This window comes from Pipistrellus kuhlii, unplaced genomic scaffold (assembly GCF_014108245.1).
Source record: "Pipistrellus kuhlii isolate mPipKuh1 unplaced genomic scaffold, mPipKuh1.p scaffold_m20_p_7, whole genome shotgun sequence".
NCBI lineage: Eukaryota > Metazoa > Chordata > Mammalia > Chiroptera > Vespertilionidae > Pipistrellus > Pipistrellus kuhlii.
The window spans coordinates 9,896,997-9,915,006 of record NW_023425573.1 but is presented as its reverse complement, the minus strand read 5'-3'; the positions used below and the strand labels follow the sequence as shown (position 1 = coordinate 9,915,006).

Below are 18,010 nucleotides of genomic sequence, written 5' to 3'. Positions count from 1 at the left end.
TCTCTCTCTGGGCCTATCTCTGGGCCTGATCTGCAATGTCTGCAGCAGCTGCTGATCAAGCCCTGCCTCTCTCTTCGTGTGGCTGCTGATCAGGACCTGCCTCTCTCTCTGGGCCTGTTCTACAGTTACCACAGCAGTGGTGAGGTTGTTAGACCAGAGGCTAACAACCTGGCCGTGCCCACCTCCCTTGGCCGTCCTGCCTGTCCTCCTGTTGCCAGCCTTTTGGGCCGTGGTGGAGGGACCGAAAGGTGCCCCATGCACTTCCTGGTCACTGCTTGTCCGTCTGATCATTTAGGTCATGACAGCCCTAGGCTTTTATTAGTATAGATGAACTGTTGTACTTACTGTTTTTTTTTCTTATTTTGACTGATTTACTTATATTAAAATTCCAGGATAAATATTCAAGGTGTGCATATTATGGCTATTAATACATATTACCCAATCAGCTTCCAAAAGATATATACAGTCCTTAGCAGTAATGCATGAGTATGCCAGATTCATCACAGCCTCATTAAAGTGGAATGGTCAATACTGTTTCCTCCATTTTTTAATGTAAAATGGAACAGTTTTAATTGTATTTCTTTGATTTGATTTGATTTTTAAAAAAATACATTTTATTGATTTTTCACTGAGAGGAAGGGAGAGAGAGATAGAGAGCTAGAAATGTCGATGAGAGAGAAACATCGACCAGCTGCCTCCTGCACACCCCCCACTGGGGATGTGCCCGCAGCCAATGTACATGCCCTTGACTGGAATCGAACCTGGGACCTTTCAGTCCGCAGACCGATGCTCTACCACTGAGCCAAACCGGTTTCGGCTGATTTGATTTTTTTATTAGTAAAGAATTTTGTCCTCATTTGTTATTCAATTTCTTTGATATCCAGATATATCAAAAGTGATATAAAAATAAAGTACATTTTGGCTAGTGTGTTATATGAGTAGCTTGAAACAGTTCAATTTAAAATTTTGTTCTGATTACACAGAACTGAAGAGGCTTGATCTATTCAATGTGTGTGTTTGTGTGTATAAATAATTTTTAGGTCCAAACTGTTTAAGCCCTTGGAAGTTTCAAGAGTCTGACATGATGGACCTGCCTGGTAATGTCCTCCTTCACTACACTGCAAAGGTCAGAGTAAATTCATGGATTGTTTATCTATTTGTAATTAAGTATGCTATCTATGAACTAGAATTTCTTTTTAAATTTCTTTTGTCATTTCAGTGGGTAATTGAGAAGTGGCTTGAATTGCCATTAAAATTATTAATTTTCAAAGGAAGATGAGAAGCATTAAAAATAAAGGTGCACCTCTCATCTACAGTTTAGAGTGATCATTAGTCATCCCAATAGTATGAATAGGAATAGCTGTAATGGGAATTTGTACAAATGAATCTATTTCAGTAAATGAAACTGTTTAAATGTGTTTTTTTCCCTACTTTTTTGGAAGGAGCGAGAAAACAGAATTGTTCAGCATTTGCTTTGTTAATTTTTAAAATATGATGTTAGAAGACGAAAAAAGGAAATGTTTACTTAGGATGGAGAAAAAAGCAACCACTTATAAGCATACCATGCTTAGTCATTTTTCCCTTGGACAAAAGGTCAGCAAGGACCAAGTGAAATAGATCAAAGGTAGAGCTGGGAGAAAGAAAAGGGAGACGTTGCATAAAGAAACTATTAGTTGCCCTCATTATATTCAATGTTACATTGACCAAGAAAATGCTTTTTCTGTGTTAGATTATACATGATAGAACTTTTTCCTAGTTTAGTCTTCTAGTTTAGTTTAGTCTTTTGGCCATAATTCATTACTTTGAATACTCATTTGTTATATCTGACCCAAGAAAATTTACTTATTAGTTGGAATTTTCCCCTAACTTTTTATTTTTATTAATTTCAAACCCACAGAAAATTTGAAATTATTTGAAAGGTGAAATCCTGTATAGTCTTCACCTAAATTTGCCAATTACCAATGTTTTTAAAAAGGCAAAAAAGCCTTCTTGCATATATGGTTTAAAAGAGAAAAAAAAATGTGAAACTATGTGGTTGATGAGTGGTAAGTTCTAGCTCTAACTCATCTGCCAGATGACAAGCAGCAGTGACCTGCATTTGATAAGTACTTTAGAATCTAGTCCCTGATTCTTATAAGAATCAATCAGAGACTAATAATACTAAACTTAATATTGTAGGTATCTTATAATTGACTATGCTATGTATCTTTTAAAGTTATGGTGAAATGTTCCATCTATGGTTAAAGTGTTATGTATTGTCTTTATTGTGCTTAGCTGTTTGCCATGTTATTTATTTATTTATTTATTTATTTATTCATAGGCCTGCAAAAATTCAATCTGTCTTGATTTATCTACTAATTGTTTGCATGGAAGGTTAACAGGAAACAAAGTAGTAAACTGGGACATTAAGGTAAGTTAATGATAAATGGTAGACAAGATATTTTATAAGTTTTACTGATTCTGTAGAAGGGTTTATGATTTAAGCACTACCAGATTTATTTGAATAATAAGTCACCATTAAAATGTTTGCAGCGTGAACAAATTAAGTAGTTAAATGACTGATTTGCTTGAAATTTAGGTTTTAAACTATGCCATCAACTTAACAATTTTTATGATAATAATATACTATCTTATTAATTGCTTCACTTGTTAAAAGGTATTTAATCCCTAAAACTATGTGGCAGATTTCTGGTCACTTTAACACCAATTAAATATGCTTATTCTTTCCGTGAACAAATCATTAGGATAATTCTTCCTGTGTAAAAAGAAATCCATCAGTTTGTATTAATCCTCATGTTATTTCTGTAGTATAAATATTTATTTATTTTATTTATTTTATTTATTATTTCAGGGGGAGAGAGAGAGAGAGAGAAAGAGAAAGATCAGTGATGAGAGAGTACCAGTTATCGGCTGCCTCCTGCACGCCCCTACTGGGGATCAAGCCCACAACCTGGGCCTGTGCCCTGACCAGGAATCGAACTGTGACCTCCTCATTCATAGGTGGATGCTCAATCACTGAGCCATGCCAAATGGGCTATAAATCTTTTTTCCTCTTTGATTTTAAGAACAAATATCAGTTAGCATAGTAAGATTTATGATATGCTCACCAATTTATAAGTTAACTTTGGCTGTCACTTGTAAGATTGGTTTTACAAGGTTTGTAAATGTGAAGAGGTTGTATACAAACTTTAGTTGGACCTACATGGCAGTTGAGAACATTTTAGCAATTCTTAATAGCTAATGTTATGTAGACTTCCTATATGTCAAGCACCAATCTTACTTATGCACACCGATCTTATTTTACAAAGTGGGAATTAATATAATCTAATTTTAGAGATGATGAACTGAGGCAGAGAAATTAGTAACGTGTCAGAGGATTTGAATATATTTTGTTAAGCTATTCAAAATAGTCATTTTGAACTTTGGTTGAAGCCACCTACTTCACCTATTTTGTTAAGTAAAAGTAGAGGAATCAGTCATTTCTCCTGTCAAATATATTCTCTCTTTATTTGTTCCTCTGTTCATTATGCCTAATAGCCTTGTGACAGTTTCCTCTTACATCCTTAGTGTTACAAGATAAAGTCAACTCATGTGGTCATGTTTAGATTGCCTGTTTGGAATTCCTGAACTTTGGAAAACTAAGGTGCGGTAAAAAAGACCTGGCTTAATCTCTGTTGAGTGTTGATTATGGTGACTTCTAAAGCTGGTCTTTAAAGCATATGCCGATACAAGGGTTCCTATAGCTTAGATTGTCCCATACATTGCCTAAAGATTTAGTAAATTATAACCTCATACATACTGTGTAGTTATCAAATGACAAAATTGTCTTTGTTTTAAAGATTAAAATATTATAATTTTCTTTTTCAGGACATCATAAACTGCATAGGTGGATTAAATGTACTCTTTCCTCTGTTGGAACAAATTAGCCACTTCAGTGAAGGACAGATTCCCGAAGGAATAAATGAGATAACAGTTTCTGAATTGATAACATCTGTAGAAGGAGATCGGGTAATACCGATCTCCACAAAGACATCAGGTATTAAGATGAAATTAATATAAAATAGTCATTGAAAAATTGGAGAACTAATTGAAAATAGATTAAGATGTCTATTAGGAAGAAACTTAACCATTTGAGGCTGAGGCAGCCCATCCCTAATTTTACTAATGTTCAGAAAATGTATAATACTTTAATCAGAAGACTTAAGATGTTGGTTTTACTCTTATCCCAAGTTTGTACTTTTAGTGGAAATATGACAACATTGTTAAATTTATGGTAGAGAAAATATTTACATGTGCATATAAGTATACAATATGCAATTGCTTCTTTTTCTGATATTTCTGTTCTGTAAGTGACCTTAGGAGGCAAATTTCTTAACTGGATTCTTTGTATGTTACACAATAGTCATTATGATAGAGAAAATATGATATAAAGTGATTAGAATAATTATGATAATTAATGGCATGTTCCCAATTCCAGAGTCAAGACTAGAGAGAAATTTAGTTGCAACATTTATATTGATTGTGAAACACTTGATTCAAAGACATCCTATTAACCAGGACAATCTTATTCACTCCCATGGAGTTGCTACTCTTGGTGCCTTACTTCAGAAGGTGAGCTCGTCTAACATTATGTAGATGTGGCTGGTGATTGTAAATAGCAGTTAGTGTTGGAGGTTCTTCTTCCTAATAAATAATATTTTTTAAATTACACTATGACAGCTTGTTATATTAGTGTATATAATTTATTTCACAAGTAGATTTTAATAATCATTGAATCACCTTATACAAGAATTACTTATCTTACATAATAGGAACTTGTTTGTTACCTTTGTTATTTGGGATATGTGATTAATTCATAACCGTAGGAAAATATGTTCTAGCATTACTTCAGAAAAATTGTCTTAAGTTGTTTACATTTTTCTAATCAACATTTTTATATTTAGTAGATGTTCTGAATAAATTACTTGAAATTATAGCTTAAGGATAATTATTTAAACTAAGCTTTACAGAAACCTTTTCTGTTTGGATTTCAGGTGCCAAGAACTTTAATGGATGTTAATGTATTGATGGCAATTCAATTACTAATTGAACAAGTATCATTAGAGAAAAATATGCAGCTCCTGCAACAAATGTATCAGTATTTACTTTTTGACTTTCATATTTGGAACCGTGGAGATTTTCCCTTTAGAATTGGTGAGAGCAGGCTGTTAGATATAATTTTATAGTTGTTTTAGAAATTTATAACTACATGTATGACTTTATGATAGGTATATTATTTATGAGTGAACTTTCTGTTTTAGGTCATATACAGTATCTTTCTACCATCATCAAAGACAGCAGGAGAGTTTTCAGAAAGAAGTATGGTGTGCAGTTTCTCCTAGATACCCTTAGGATTTATTATGGGTATGATGTCCTTATGCCTTCTCAGTTTGATATTTTCTGCCTGCTACTTGATTGGAATATCTAGGTTGTTTATTTTCCAGCAATTCTAATATCCTTTAACTTCAGAGAGGCAGAATAGTGTGGAAGTCAAAATGAAAAACAATGAATCATATACTTTGGGTTTGAATCTTGTGTTTCATTAATTGACTAAACTTTTTTATGCTTATGTTTTCTGTTCTGTGACAAGGATATAATAAAATTGAGATATCCTATGATTGTTTTGAGGATTTAAAATATATATATATATATATATTATTGATTTTTTACAGAGAGAAAGGGAGAGAGATAGAGAGCTAGAAATGTCGATGAGAGAGAAACATCGACCAGTTGCCTCTTGCACACCCCCTACCAGGGATGTGCTTGCAACCAAGGTACATGCCCTTGACCGGAATCGAACCTGGGACCCTTCAGTCCAAAGACCGACACTCTACCACCGAGCCAAACCAGTTTCGGCTGTTTTGAGGATTTAATTAAATGAATTAATAGTGTATAAAGCACTTAGAATTGTGTCTGCTACATAGTGAGTGTTGCATAATATATACATTAATATCTTTGTCATTGAAACTCCTAACTTCAAAAGGCTTCCTATTTATTATAGAAAAAGAAGCCAAAGATAAAATAGTTTTTTGTTTTTTTAATTAAATTTATTGGGGTAACATTGGTTACTAATATTATGTTATGAGTACTAATAACATGGAAACATCTTTTTTAAATTAATTTTTTATGTGAAAACTAGAGGCCCAGTGCATGAAATCCGTGCACTCAGGAGAGTCCCTCAGCCCAGCCAGCTGTGAGCCCAGCTTCTGGCTGAGCAGTGCTCCCCCTGTGGGAGTGCAGTGACCACCAGGGGGTAGCTCCTGCATTGAGCATCTGCCCCCTGATAGTCAGTGCACATCATAGCAACCAGTCATTCTGCCATTTGGTCAATTTGCATATTAGCCTTTTATTATATAGGATATTCAAATATAAGAATTTTAAATTTCAATTCTTGCACTTTTACTTTCTCTTTCAGAAGTGATTGTAAATATAGTGAGCTGTCACTAGATGATATTCGGACAATAAGGACTTCTTTGTATGGACTAATTAAATATTTTCTATGCAAAGGTGGAACTCATGAAGAGATACAAAGTATTATGGGTTACATAGCTGCTATTAATGAAGAAGAACAGGTATTATGCCCAAGATGATCTAATTTTTCCTTTTAACATTTAAGTTTCTGTATCATCATCTTTTAAACTTATATATGTATAATAAACATTTTAACAGTAAAATATTTATAGTATCACATGTTATTCAGTTAAATAAGTAAAGTTTATCTACTAACTGAAAGTTTAATAAACTAGATGTCAGTATAATATAATATTTTAATAAACTAGAAAGTAGGCTGTGAAAATAGTTTCTTTTTCTGGCAATTCTGAGCCTATTTTCATAGGTCATATAATGTATATTTACCTATCAGAGTTACTGGGCAGATTTCTAACATGAATTTTAACATAGATTCATATAAATTTTACATAAAGTAAATTGTAAATATATTTCTATTTTTAAATAATTTTATATACATTACTTATTTATAGCTCAGAACTACTTTTTAATACAGTGGTTCTTAATGTTTAGTTAGCTTTACCTGGGAACTTTTTATAAATTAAAAGATACTACTGAATCAAGCTCTCCAGGTGATTGTGGTACATGGTAGAATTTGAGAACCACTTGTATAAAATATACAGATCAGGAATTACTCTTCCCACTTGTATATTTGAAAATATATGTTCAGAAAGATTAGGAGACTTAAAAATTTGTCACACAGCTGATAAACCTGACTAGAAGAACCAAATGTCTTTACTGCGGTTTCTGTGCTCTTTCTGTATTCCACTCTCAGCATCAAATTTGAGGCACTTTACTTTATGTTGACTTAAATATTTTTGCCTGTATCATGAAATACTCATTGTGTACTCATTTTATACATGCCTTTATAATTGGTATTATATAGATAAGTGAACTTTGGCATTTTCCCTATAAAGTTGGACTACTTCAAAAGCTTCTCATCATTTAGAATAATGAGTAGCCATCTTAAATGTTAACTCTTTTGTCGCCTGCTATGATTCATTGCCAATGAAATTTTCTTGATCAATTCAAAGAATTATTTTTTGAAAATTTAACTCTGTATAGAACAATACCAGCCATTGTAGGTTTATATTGATGAACCAATTATCATTTTTACTTTTAGCCGAATGGAGGCAGGGGTGAGTAAGAAAAGCTTATAAGTAATTATGAAACAAACAAACCAAAAAAGAGCATGATAACATCTATAAGAGAGAAACAAAGTCCTATGAGGTTTTCATACGAGAGTATTACATTGTGAGGAGATCAGGAAAGGCTTTATGGAAGAGATTGCTTTCATATGGATATAGCAGAATAGGTATGGTTTAGCAGATAAATGTGGCTGTGAGAAGATATACAAAAGGAAGTGGAATAAACCAAAAAAGAATAATAGTCTGAAAGGCAGGGTTCAGAAGACATCAGATAGTTCAGTTAAGCTAGAATATTAGGGTATGTTGGATTTAGTGAAATAACTGTTTGTGGTTTATGATTTTATTTGGCTTCCATATCTGAGTGTGGTCATTTGATTTGTGTTTGATTTTAAAAGCTCTTTGGAATTTTGGATATACTCTTTGGTCTCCTGCGTACCAGCCCAACTAGAGGTCAGCTTTTTTTATTGCTGTTTGAACCAGGAAATGCTGACATACTTTATGCCTTGCTCTTAAATCAGAAGTACTCTGACAGACTAAGAGAAATCATTTTTAAGGTACATTTTTCAGATGTCTTTATATTTATGGACAGTTATGGTATATGAATTTACTTGGAATATATACATTCTATGAATGTAAACCTGTTTTATATCTACTACTAATTATAAATTGTCATTTGTTTTGATATATATTCTCCATGTTTTTATTGTTTGCATTTTTAAAAGCTAATTATATTGTAATCTTATCAATCATTTCAGTGAAAAATGTACTTTGTTATACTATCCTCAATATAAAATTTCTCATGTCCATTTTCACTTGTGGTGGGTCTACATGGCAGATCATAATTAACCTTATATAGCACTCACTATTTGTCAGGGACTTGCAACAACTTCATGAAGTGTATATTATTTTCATCCCCATATTTCAGATGAAGAAACTCAGGCACAAAAATTGTAATTTGTCTTGTCAAAGAAATAGAACCTATTTTATTAAACACTCTAGAATATTCCAAACTCTGAACTTTGACTGAAGCCACCTACTACACCTTTTTTGTTGACTAAAAGCAGAGTCAGTTATATTTCTGTTGCTGAATACATTATTTTTTCCCCATGATTTATTCTCCTGTTCATTATGCTTAATTGCTTTACAACAGTTGTTTTTTCTTATAATATTAGTGTTACATTATAAAGTCTACTTATGGGGTCATACTTGGATTGCCTATATTTGAAATCCCTAAACTTTAGAAAACAAAGATACACTAAAAAGTGGTCTGACATAGTCTCTTGCATATTGGTTGTGGTGACCTGTGAAGTCACTCTTTAAAACATCTGTCCATACAATTGTTCCTTTGTGGAGATGAGATTAAATGTTATTTCTTTTAAAAATGGCCTTGGAAGGATTCTTCATGATACTATTTTCAAGACTAGAGGCTTGGTGCATGAAATTTGTGCTCTCAGGAGGGGTCCCTTAGCCTGGCCTTTGCCCTCTTGCACTCTGAGAGCCCTTGGGGGATGTCTGACTGCTGGCTTAGGCCCACTGGACATCCTTAGCACTGCCATGGAGGCAGGAGGGGCTATAGTGGAGGTGGGAGATGCTCCCGCTACTGCTGCTGCGCTCAACAGCCATGAGCCTGGCTTCTGGCTGAGTGGCACCCCGCCTGTGTTGAGCGTTTGGCCCCTGATGGTCAGGGCGCAACATAGCAACCAGTCGTTCCACCATCAGGCTGAAACTAGCTCTCCAACATCCCTCGAGGGGTCCCAGATTGCAAGAGGGTGCAGGCCAGGCTGAGGGACCCCTCTGGTGCAAGATTGGGGCCTGGAGGTTGGCCAGTCAAAGAGGGACTGCAGGAGGGCTCCAGGGTGTGTCTGGCCCATCTCAGTACCAATAGGCTGGACCCCAGCAGCAAGCTAACCTACCAGAACATCTATCCCTTGGTGGTCAGTACAGGTCATAGCGAGCTGTTGAGTGACCTTAGCATATCTTTAGTATATTATGCTTTGGTTGAATAGCCAACTGGATGACTGGACACTTAGCATATTAGGCTTTTATTATATAGGATTACCCTTTCCCACATATGGTTTCAGTTTCTCTTTTTGAAAAACGTTGATCTCACTCCAGGAAGTATGGGGTTGCTGATTTACTACCAATTTTAACATATAGATAGGTTGCTTTGCAAACTGTTTCTTTGTTAATAAAATTATTTTGATAACTGCTACATAAATGGATTACTAGATTAATCTAGAAGATCTTTGTTCTCTTTGAGAACACACTTTTATTCCTCTTACAAGCTACAGAGTTTATTTCCTTATATACCTTAGCCATTAAAATAAAATTTAAATTATTCCTTTTATCTGCTAAGAAATACATGTAAACTAGAATTTTAAACATATTATTAATTCTAACATAAATATGTTTTAGTCCAATTTATTTTCAATTATTTTTGAATGATTGTGAGATATGGAGCACTCCTCCCTATTAGTGCTGTGTTGTTTTTTTTTGTGTGTGTGTGTTTTTGGGAGGGGGGTTATACTTAAGGAATATAATTATGTTTCAAAAACATATTACACCAATATTTTATTCAATATTAACCTGTGACACACTGTTCTCAGTTCTCTATATTAATAAGACTCTTATTACTATTGTGACCAGGTTATGGAACAAATGTTGAAATGTACAAATGTTTATGAACGAAGTAAACAGCGTATTCGACTCAGAGAAGTTGGCTATTCAGGATTGGGACTCCTTCTAAATGAAACACCTGTTAATACTTCTCTCATTAAAAACCTCATCAATCAAATCATAAATACAGGTATGACTAAGGGTAATGGTACTGATGATTTTTTAAAAATATATTTTATTGATTTTGTACAGAGAGGAAGGGAGAGAGATAGAGAGTTAGAAACATCGATGGGAGAGAGTCATCGATCAGCTGCCTCTTGCACACCCCCTACTGGGGATATGCCCGCAACCAAGGTACATAACCTTGACTGGAATTGAACCCGGGACCCTTCAGTCCCCAAGCCGACGCTCTATCCATTGAGCCAAACCGGTTTCGGTACTGATGATATTTTTAAAATATATTTTTTTAATCCTCATCAGCGGATATGTTTTCATTGATTTTTTTTTTAGAGAGAGAGAGGAAGGGGTTGGTTGCCTTCTGTATGTGCCCTGACCAAGATCAAACCCGAAACCTTTTGATGTACAAGACAATGCTCCAAACAACTGAGTCACCCACCAGGGCAATCCTGATTATTTTAAAAGATGTTCTTCATAGCAGCATAGCTCTATTTGATGGTTCTCATCCCTTCTCCCCCCTTAATCCCCCCTGCTTGATGGAGCTTGCTTTTTAAATTACCTCCTTCCACCGAAACCGGTTTGGCTCAGTGGTAGAGCGTCGGTCTGTGGACTGAAAGGTCCCAGGTTCGATTCCGGTCAGGGGCATGTACATTGGTTGCGGGCACATCCCCAGTAGGGGTTGTGCAAGAGGCAGCTGGACGATGTTTCTCTCTCGTCGGCATTTCTAGCTCTCTATCTCTCTCCCTTTCTCTCTGTAAAAAATCAATAAAAATATATTTAAAAAAAAATAAAAATAAAATAAATTACCTCCTTCCTCAGCTTGCTTTTTAAATTGCTTGTTGTTGTTTTTTAATGTGTTTATTGATTTCGGGCATGGGGGGGAAGAGAAATAGAAATATCAATGAGAAATAATCAATTGGCTGCTTCCTGCATACCCCTTACTGGGGGGTATTGAGCCCGCAACCCAGGCATGTGCCTTGACCAGGAATTAATCCACAACTTTCCAGTTCATCGGTCAACGCTCAACCACTGAACCATACTGGCTGGGCTTAAATGACGTATTATTTAATTCAGCAAGGCTTTCCTTGGGTAATGTTTCTTATGTGCCTTTTTTCTTATTTTCTTCCTATGTCTAACACAGTGCCTTACTTGGTAGGCCTTTAGTTAATGTTGATTGACTGATTAGTAAATAATTGAGTCTCTCTAACAAGAAATGAAAACTAGAGAAAATATGTACAAAATACCTTATCTTTTTTAAAATCTTAAATTGTTAAAGGCAAAATTAAAACTTTAGACATTTCTTTTTTTAAAAGCCCCCCCTTTTTTTTAATATATACTAAAAACTATAAAATTATCAGATACTGGGGGTTCAAAAGGTAAGAGAAGGTCTTTGTCTTGAGTGGTTTACCATCTTGCTGCTAAGACAAAACATGTATTTAAAAATATAAGTAATAGTATAAGACTCAAGTAGTATGAACAGTATGTTCAGGCAATCAAAAGAAAAGAATTATCATTACAGTTTACTCAGGAAGATGTCAAACATTCTAAACCTATTGTCTTTATAAAATTTAAACATATCAAAAAAATATGCTCAGGTATAAAAACAGACACATAGACCAAGGAACAGAATCAACCCAGAAATAAACTTATGCATATATGATAAACTATATTTGACAGGGTGTCTACTCAATGGGAAAAAGGTAGTTTCATCAATAAATGGTGTCAGCAAAACTGAATATCCACATGCAAAAGAATGAAAATGAACCCCTATCTTATACCATTCACAAAATTTAGCACATGTGGATTAAATATTTAAATATAAGACCTGAGCCATAAAACTGCTGAAAGAAAACATGGAAAAGCTGCTTATAATGGGTCTTGACAGTGATATTTTGAGTATGATACCAAAAGCTTCAGCAAAAAAATGTCAAAATAAGTGGGACTACAACACACAGAAGCTTCTGCACAGCAAAAGAAACCATCAAAATTAAAAGGTAACCCACAGAGGAGAAAATATTTGCAAGTAAAAATCTGATGGGTTAATATTCAAAATATATAAGGAAATTGTACAAGTCAACAGCAAAAAATCCAATTAAAAATTTAACATAAGGACCTGAATAGCTATTTTTCCAAAGAAGATGTACAAATGACCAACAGTAACATGAAAAGGTGCTCAACATCCTTAATTATCAGGGAAATACAAATTCGGCCACAGATATCCCTTCAGACTTGTTAAGATAGCAATTATAAAAAAGATAAGAGAGGAGTGCTGATGAAGATGTGGAGAAAAGAGAACCCTTGTGCTCTATTGGTGCTAATGTAAATTGGTATAGTCACTGTGGTAAATGGTATGGTGGTTCTTCAGAAAATTAAAAAGTGGGATAGCTAGGTCATACTCCATATCCCACTTCTGGTTATATATCCAAAAATGCATGAAATTACTATCTCTAAGAAACCTTTACCCCCATGTTCATTGCATCATTATTCATAATAACCAAGACATGGAAACATCTTGTGTCCATTGATAGATGAATTGGTAGAGAAGATATGTTATATATAAATATACACAAATATTAGTCATAAAAAGGAAGGAAGAATCTGGATAGTATTCTGCTAAATAAAATAAATCGGGACAAATACTGTCTGATCTCATGTGTGAAATCCAAAAAAATCAGCACATAGAAACAGAGTAGATGGCGGTTATCAAGGCTGAGGGAGGGGCAGGAGGAGATACGGGTGAAAGTGGTCTAAGTGTATAAACTTTTAGTTATAAGATGAGTAAGTCCTGGGCATCTAATGTACAGCATGGTAACTATAGTTAACAATATTGTGTACTTGAAAGTTACTATGAGAGCAGATTTTAAATGTTTTCAACACACAAAAAAAGGTAACTGAGTGGGATGAATGTGTTAACCTTATTATGGTAATCATTTCACAATATACACACACACCATCAAATCATTACCTTATAACCTTAAATTTATATAATGTTTATGTTAATGAAATCTTAATAAAGTTGTAAAAAAATTAAAGGGCATTTGTTGTTGACAGCAAAAGATAAAATGAAAATGAAGCAGTTATTTCAACATTTATATAATTATTACCTACAATTTTTTCTTTGGTTATCTCTGGAATTTAATTTTAACTTTTCTTTTTCCCCACCACAGATCCTGCTATTAATTTCAAAGATCTGTTATCTGTGGTATATTTATCTCACAGAACATACATAAATGTCAGGGTGGTCATCTGCAGAAAGGTTAGTAAACTGTAAGATAGACTTTAAAAATAGCAGTGTCATTTGAATAACTTTCAGATTGAGTGTTTTGCACCAGATGTAAGTTTTAATATCTGTTCTTTTATAAATTACATTTTATGGTTTCCTTTTTTTTATGTGAGTTAACTTCATGTTCAAGCATTCAGCATATGAATTTGTTCTTTTGAGCTCATTACATGGGCGCCTGGAAATACGCCTTTTCAGAGTTAAAAGTTTACAGCAAAAGAGTAGTTTCTTTATTAAGGACTTTCAATGATTATGACAATTTCTATACGTTTATAATATTTTTGAGTTTCTAAAACTTAGAACTTTGTGGAATTTTCTATAATCTGTTCATGACTATTCCAACAATGATTTGCCTTCAGTGCACCCATTTAACATTTAACTAATTCAACAATTAGTTATCCCCTGAGATTCTTTTCAATTAATACCTCCTCTCTATTCCACTGGAAGCACTGACCTGTCTGGCATTTAATTTGCTTCCTTGCTTTTCTTTCCCTGATTAGATCACAGTAAATCAGTAAATGTGGATATATATCTTTCTCTTGAATGGCTACTTAGTTTTTCAGTTTTGGTTATTAAGTATATTTTATCTGATTCTTTGTTGATGGGCATTTAGGATGATTCCTCTTTTTTTCATGTTAATAAACTTTTAGAAAGAACATATTTTGCATATATCTTTATCTGTTTGTGGTGACACATCTGCAGTACATAATCCACGAAATGGAATTGCTGTGTCATAGGGTATTTACAGTTTACATTTTGATGGATTTTGCCACATTGTTCTTAAAACAGGTCATGTAAATGGATCCTATCCTTTTAGTGAGCAACTAGAAACAGCTGTCCATGAAATCTAGTTTTTTTTGTGTGTGATTTTTTTAGTACTTAAAATTTTTTTTTCTTTATTGATTAAGGTATTACATATATGTCCTTATCCCCTCAATGCCCCCCTACCCCCACTCATGCCCTCAACCTCCTGGTGTCTATGACCATTGGTTAGGCTTTATATGCATGCATACCAGTCCTTTGGTTGATCTCTCCCCTTTACTCCTACCCACCCCTACCTACCCGTTTGACAGTCTGATCGATACTTCTCTGTCTCTGGATCTGTTTTTGTTCATCGGTTTATGTTATTCATTATATTCCATAAATAAGTGCTCTATAGTTTTTATTCAAGGAAAGCTTAATCTGGAAGAAAAAAGAATTGGTATATTGCACCTTTAGAATAATGGTAGCTCACTGATTGATAGCATTAATGAAGAAACTCCACATCTCATTGTGCCTTATTACTTTCTATATCAGCATCAGTGTACATTAGAACTATTAATATTGAAGTTCTATCAACATTATTCATCTCCTGCTGTGAGACCTGTCAGAGTTAGAAATTCTGAAATTTCCTTTTATCTACATAGAAGTTTATTGGCTTTGTGTTAAAAATGTTTTAAGGATCTTACCTAAGTTTGACAGTGTTTGAAAACTTTTTATTTTCCCAAAAAGTGAAATCAGTTAGAGAGTGGAGATCATACACATTGCCACATATCTTTAATTTCAATTACTCATTCTAGTTAAACAGCAGCTTCTATTTTATTGGAATTAGTTTTTCTGGAATTAAAGTTTAGTTTGCTTTTGTTTCCACAATATAGAAAGAATGAAAACAATGTTTTTTGCCAAAACAACCATAAACTTTGCCTTAAAAAAAATGAGATGGGGAAAACATTATTCTTGAGGCCCTTAGGTCCTATCAAAGTGTCTTGTTTATCCTATATTCTTCCCTAACCCTAGTACCAGGACTATGCCTGCCACATAGTAAATGTTCAATATTTGCTAAACAAATGTAATACTCATGGTAATATTTAGTTAGGAGGATATAACTTATTAAATTTTAAATATACCTTTATATTTTCTCTCTGACCAAGTTAAATGAATAACATGAGTGTGTTGACATGTGGAGGATTATTTATCTTTATCTTTCAATAAATATTTGAGTACATCTTAACTCTGTAATGAAATAATGTAGATTAGTTTCAAACATAATATCTGTCTTCCAAATAGTTTCTAACCCAGTTACAAACATAATCTTTTGAGAAGTTCTCATTAAGTTACTTTGTCATTAAAATAACTGAAAAGAAATTGTTTTTGATGTAAAGGATTGTGTACTTTTTGACAAATTTTGTTTTCTTAATCTCTTTGCAGATTTTACAGATTTTACAGTCCCAGCCAGATGCAGCACATCAAATTTCTCAACAAGTGGGTTGGCAAGACACTTTAGTTAGGCTCTTTGTTAAACCAAATTTTGAAAATGGAAATACTTTTCATAAGCATAATAGGGCTGTTTTAATGAAAGACCATGATAAAAATATATCAGCTGAAGATATCAAGAGGAACTTTGATGAAAAGACAGACGATGAAAAAATCAACTCTTTTGCCTCAGCTAATGTGTCTTCTGATCAATGGAGTTTGGAGGATAGACATTCCCTAGATTCAAACACACCGTTATTTCAAGAAGATAGCTCTGTGGGAGAACTCTCTTTCAAATCAGAGAATCAGGAAGAATTTTGGCACAGTAACCCTTCACATTTGAGTTTAGATCTTAGTGGAATTGACTCATGTGAACCGAGTGATAGTGGCAGTCAAATGCCAGATAGCTTGCCTAGCACGCCATCCCCAATAGAGTCTGCTAAATCATTTTCTGTGCAATCTGACAAAGAAAGCAGCATCACAAATGATACGGGCTTTAGTGATGACTTCTGTTTACTTGAAAGCCAAGAGGTAAAATACCTTATTTGTCCAAATGCTGTTTTTATTTTTATATGTCTACTAGAGGCCTGTGCATGAAATTCATGCAGGGGATGGGGGTGTCCTTCATCCCAGCCTGCAGCTTCTCCAATCCAGAACCCTCTCTCAATCCGGAACCACTGGCTCCTAATTGCTCCCCTGCCGGCCTGATGGCCCGAACTACTCTCCCCTCCTAGCCTGATCACCCAAACTGCCTAACTGCTCCCTTCTGCCGGCCTGATCTCCCTAATTGCCTATCTACTCTCCCCTCTTGGCCTGATCCCCCTAACTACATATTTGCTCTCTTCTCCTGGCCTGATCAGCCTAACTGCCTATCTGCACTTCCCTCCTGGCCTGATTCTCCTGCCTATCTGTGCTCCCTTCTTAGCCTGATTCCCCTAACTGCCTATCTGCTCTCCCTTTCTCTCCATGCCCTTCAGACCCCCGGTGCAGGCGTGCTGAGAGCTCTCCGCCACAGCCCCGCCCCCGTCCTGCTTGGTTGTTATGTGCGGATGTCCCGGCCAATTTGCATATTCCTCTGTTATTAGTATAGATTATACAGGCAGTCCTCTGGTTATGCTGGAGATCCATTTCTACCATGTGACAATTTTAGCCATATGTTGGAACCCACCTACATAAGCACCTACGTCACTCACATGGAGCACATACACAGCAGTAATGAAGTGAAACTAATAAAAATTTAAAAGAAAGATAATAATTCCTGACCTTAACTTGTGGTAAATAAATAATAAAGCACATATGTACATATATCGGAATGACAGAACTTTTTAAATAAATAAATGGGAGATGGCAACGTAACCATGAAATGACATACGTTGAGTCCAACATAACCTGAGGAATGCCTGTATACTTCTAATCCTTAGAAATGTGTAATTGTTAACAGTTCCAATTTTATATTCAGGTTCTAAGTTTCAATGATCTCAGATATTAGAAGCATGTAAGTCACTAACTTGTCTTAAGAACAAAGCCAGTGTCTTACTTATCCTTGTATCTTTCTAGGATCTACTAGTAAAGTTCCAGGTTCATCCAGGCACTTCAATAATATGTTAAAGGATTACAGTCAGTATATGTGATGGTTCTCCTGTACTTTTAACACCCACTCCCTCCAATAATCTAATATTACTTTATATTTTTTATAGAAATGTGAGGAGGAGCTTCTTCAATTACTGACAAATATTTTGATCTATGTAATGTGTAAAGGACTAGAAAAGTCTGATGATGATACTTGGATTGAACGGGGACAAGTGTTTTCAGCACTAACTAAATCAGTAATATCCAGTGAGCTACTTCGACCATCAGATGAAATAAAACTAATGTAAGCATTTTGTTACCAATTACCCTGTGCTGAAACAGCCAAGGTTTAGGCGAGCCTGAGGGAGGGCTGGTGAAGGATGAAGAAAAGACAGAAAAAAGAGAATAAGCTTGGTGTAGTTGGATCTTCTGTGCCTGGCTG

The 18,010-nt window shown here is 34.7% G+C and overlaps 1 protein-coding gene across 8 annotated transcripts in view; it reads left to right on the top strand.

The window, feature by feature from the left end:
* The window catches only part of NBEAL1 (neurobeachin like 1), a 109,899-nt gene that overhangs the window by 41,347 nt on the left and 50,542 nt on the right, over nucleotides 1–18,010 (top strand). For 7 of the 8 annotated variants that reach the window (XM_036420685.2, XM_036420683.2, XM_036420686.2 and 4 more), the window contains 12 exons: nucleotides 1,041–1,126; nucleotides 2,321–2,410; nucleotides 3,868–4,036; nucleotides 4,478–4,611; nucleotides 5,034–5,193; nucleotides 5,301–5,403; nucleotides 6,455–6,611; nucleotides 8,090–8,248; nucleotides 10,341–10,500; nucleotides 13,655–13,743; nucleotides 15,955–16,530; nucleotides 17,697–17,872. In XM_036420685.2, coding sequence (XP_036276578.1) covers nucleotides 1,041–1,126; nucleotides 2,321–2,410; nucleotides 3,868–4,036; nucleotides 4,478–4,611; nucleotides 5,034–5,193; nucleotides 5,301–5,403; nucleotides 6,455–6,611; nucleotides 8,090–8,248; nucleotides 10,341–10,500; nucleotides 13,655–13,743; nucleotides 15,955–16,530; nucleotides 17,697–17,872 — 2,059 coding nt within the window. The remainder of the gene's footprint in view (nucleotides 1–1,040; nucleotides 1,127–2,320; nucleotides 2,411–3,867; nucleotides 4,037–4,477; nucleotides 4,612–5,033; nucleotides 5,194–5,300; nucleotides 5,404–6,454; nucleotides 6,612–8,089; nucleotides 8,249–10,340; nucleotides 10,501–13,654; nucleotides 13,744–15,954; nucleotides 16,531–17,696; nucleotides 17,873–18,010) is intronic. The other variant, XM_045575607.1, reaches the window with a different exon arrangement.